Genomic DNA, 1,913 nt, shown 5'->3' with positions numbered 1-1,913 from the left:
TTTTTTTTTTTTTTTTTTTTGCAGTTTTTGGTCAGGGCTGGGTTTGAACCCACGCTCTTTAAGTCTTCAGAACTCAAGCCCTCTCTTTGGGTCACTCATTTGACAATGAGGCACGGAGTGTGTTCTCTTAATTTTAACCTTTCATATTTGTGTGCTTTCCCTCAAATTCAATGTAATCCGTTAGCTTTATTTTTTGGGAAGGTTTTAATTCCTTTTTTTTTTTTTTTTAATCTCTTGGACAGTGGCTCACCGTAACCCCAGCACTCCGGGGAGGCCAAGGCGAGAGGCTCCCCTGAGCTCAGGAGTTGGTGACCAGCCTGCACCAGAGTAAGACCCCGTCTCTACTAAAAGCAGAGACAAGCTGGCCGGGAGTGGTGTCGGCGCCCATAGTCCCACCTGCTCGGGAGGCTCAGGCAGGAGGCTCTCTCGGGCCCAGGAGTTACGGTCGCCGTGAGCTGTGACGCCGCAGCACTCTGCCCAGGTCGCCCGAGTGAGACTCACGGAACGCGCCGACCCCACCCCTCATTGGGGTTTCCTTCTTCCTCACTCGACACGCCCGCCCCGGCGACTAGTCTGGAAACGGCGCCCCCGGGCCGGCGCCCGCACCGGCTGTCCGCACCCTCCGAGCGCTCGAGGCCGGGGCTGCGGGGCGCCGCCCGCTTCCGGCCAGGCGGTTCCTCCGCGAAAGCCGCGAGCGCTTGCGGACCCCGGGGCCGGGCGTGGGGACGAGCGCGCCGCCCGCTCTTGCAGAGTGCCCGACCGCCACGAAGCGACTGCCACGTCAGGACAACTTCACAAAACCCGGACGAGAGCGGGTGACGCAAGCCAGGGCCGCGGAGGGGCTGGGTCCGAGGCCAGGCCAGGAGGCTGACCTCAGCCCGGGCGCCCGGTTCCGCGACGCCCCGGCCGGCGCCGGCGCCTGCCCGGCTCTCAGCGAGGCGGGGGAGCAGGAGGAGGCGGCCCGCCGGGAAGCCCGCGCCTCGCCCGCACCCTCCGCGCCGCGTTCGCAGTCCGGGCTGCACTGGCCGGTGTCTGCGGGGCTCTCTGGCCAGGCCCCGTGTGCCCGGCCCGCGCCGAGAACCGGGCAGCGGCGGTGCGGAGAGGAGGTGGCAGGAGGCCGCGAGGCCGGAGCCGGGCCGGCGCCCTGCCATGGAGGCCCGCTACAACCTGAAGAGTCCGGGTGAGGAGGGCGCGGGCCGGAGGCAAGGGAGCTCTGGGTTCCGGCCCCTGCGCCGCGGTCCCCGGAGTCGGCCACTGCCCGCGGCTCCGCCCCGGGTTTCGCGCTCTACGCGAGACCGCCGCCTGTCCGGGAAGTGCAGGCCGCAGGGCGGGGTGGCCGGGCGGGAAGCCGCGGCGGTCCCGGGGACTGCTCGGCGCCCCGCAGCGCTAACCCTCCCTCCCTGGTCTTCGTCCCTCAGTTCTAGGCCACACGCTTGTCCCCGCGGTGGGTGGAAAGGTGACGGCCGCGGGCCCTGGTCAGCAGCCTCTGCCGTGTGTGCACCGTCGTTACCCCTCACCGGACTTAACTAGCAGTTTGAGTCGCATTTGGGGATTTGGTTGTTTAAATATCTACTTGCAGCATTTGGGGCGAACAGAAAATGTTCTTTAAGCTAGCGAACCAAAGAGCTTAAAAAAAAAAAAAAACAAACCCAAACCAAACAGAACAGGTAGATGAGCTCTCATGTACTTAGAGGTAACCTTGATTTTGGCCAAGCTGGTTGATGTGAAATTATATCTGAGTTAAGTCAAAGGTTTCCTTTCCTATATTTAATGCTCCTGCTTCGTTTCACAAACAACCCAAACAGTCGTCGCTTGCTGTTATTTTCTGGTGCATTATAAAGTTATAAATAAAGTATCCAGCTGCCTCAGATTAAAGGAAGCCTGAAAGTAATCATTGGATTCTTTTTTTTTTT

At 61.3% G+C, this 1,913-nt stretch overlaps 1 protein-coding gene across 1 annotated transcript in view; it reads left to right on the top strand.

The window, feature by feature from the left end:
• The first annotated feature begins 346 nt into the window (after nt 1–346).
• The window catches only part of UBE2J1 (ubiquitin conjugating enzyme E2 J1), a 26,715-nt gene continuing 25,148 nt past the window's right edge, over nt 347–1,913 (top strand). Inside the window, exon 1 of the mRNA XM_012809943.2 lies at nt 347–1,180. Coding sequence (XP_012665397.1) covers nt 1,150–1,180 — 31 coding nt within the window. The 5' untranslated portion in view covers nt 347–1,149. The remainder of the gene's footprint in view (nt 1,181–1,913) is intronic.

The sequence above is a fragment of the Otolemur garnettii genome, unplaced genomic scaffold (assembly GCF_000181295.1).
Source record: "Otolemur garnettii isolate 467f Iridium unplaced genomic scaffold, OtoGar3 scaffold00118, whole genome shotgun sequence".
Classification (NCBI taxonomy): Eukaryota; Metazoa; Chordata; class Mammalia; order Primates; family Galagidae; genus Otolemur; species Otolemur garnettii.
The sequence above is the reverse complement of the archived record's forward strand: the minus strand, read 5'-3'. Positions and strand labels throughout refer to the sequence as shown.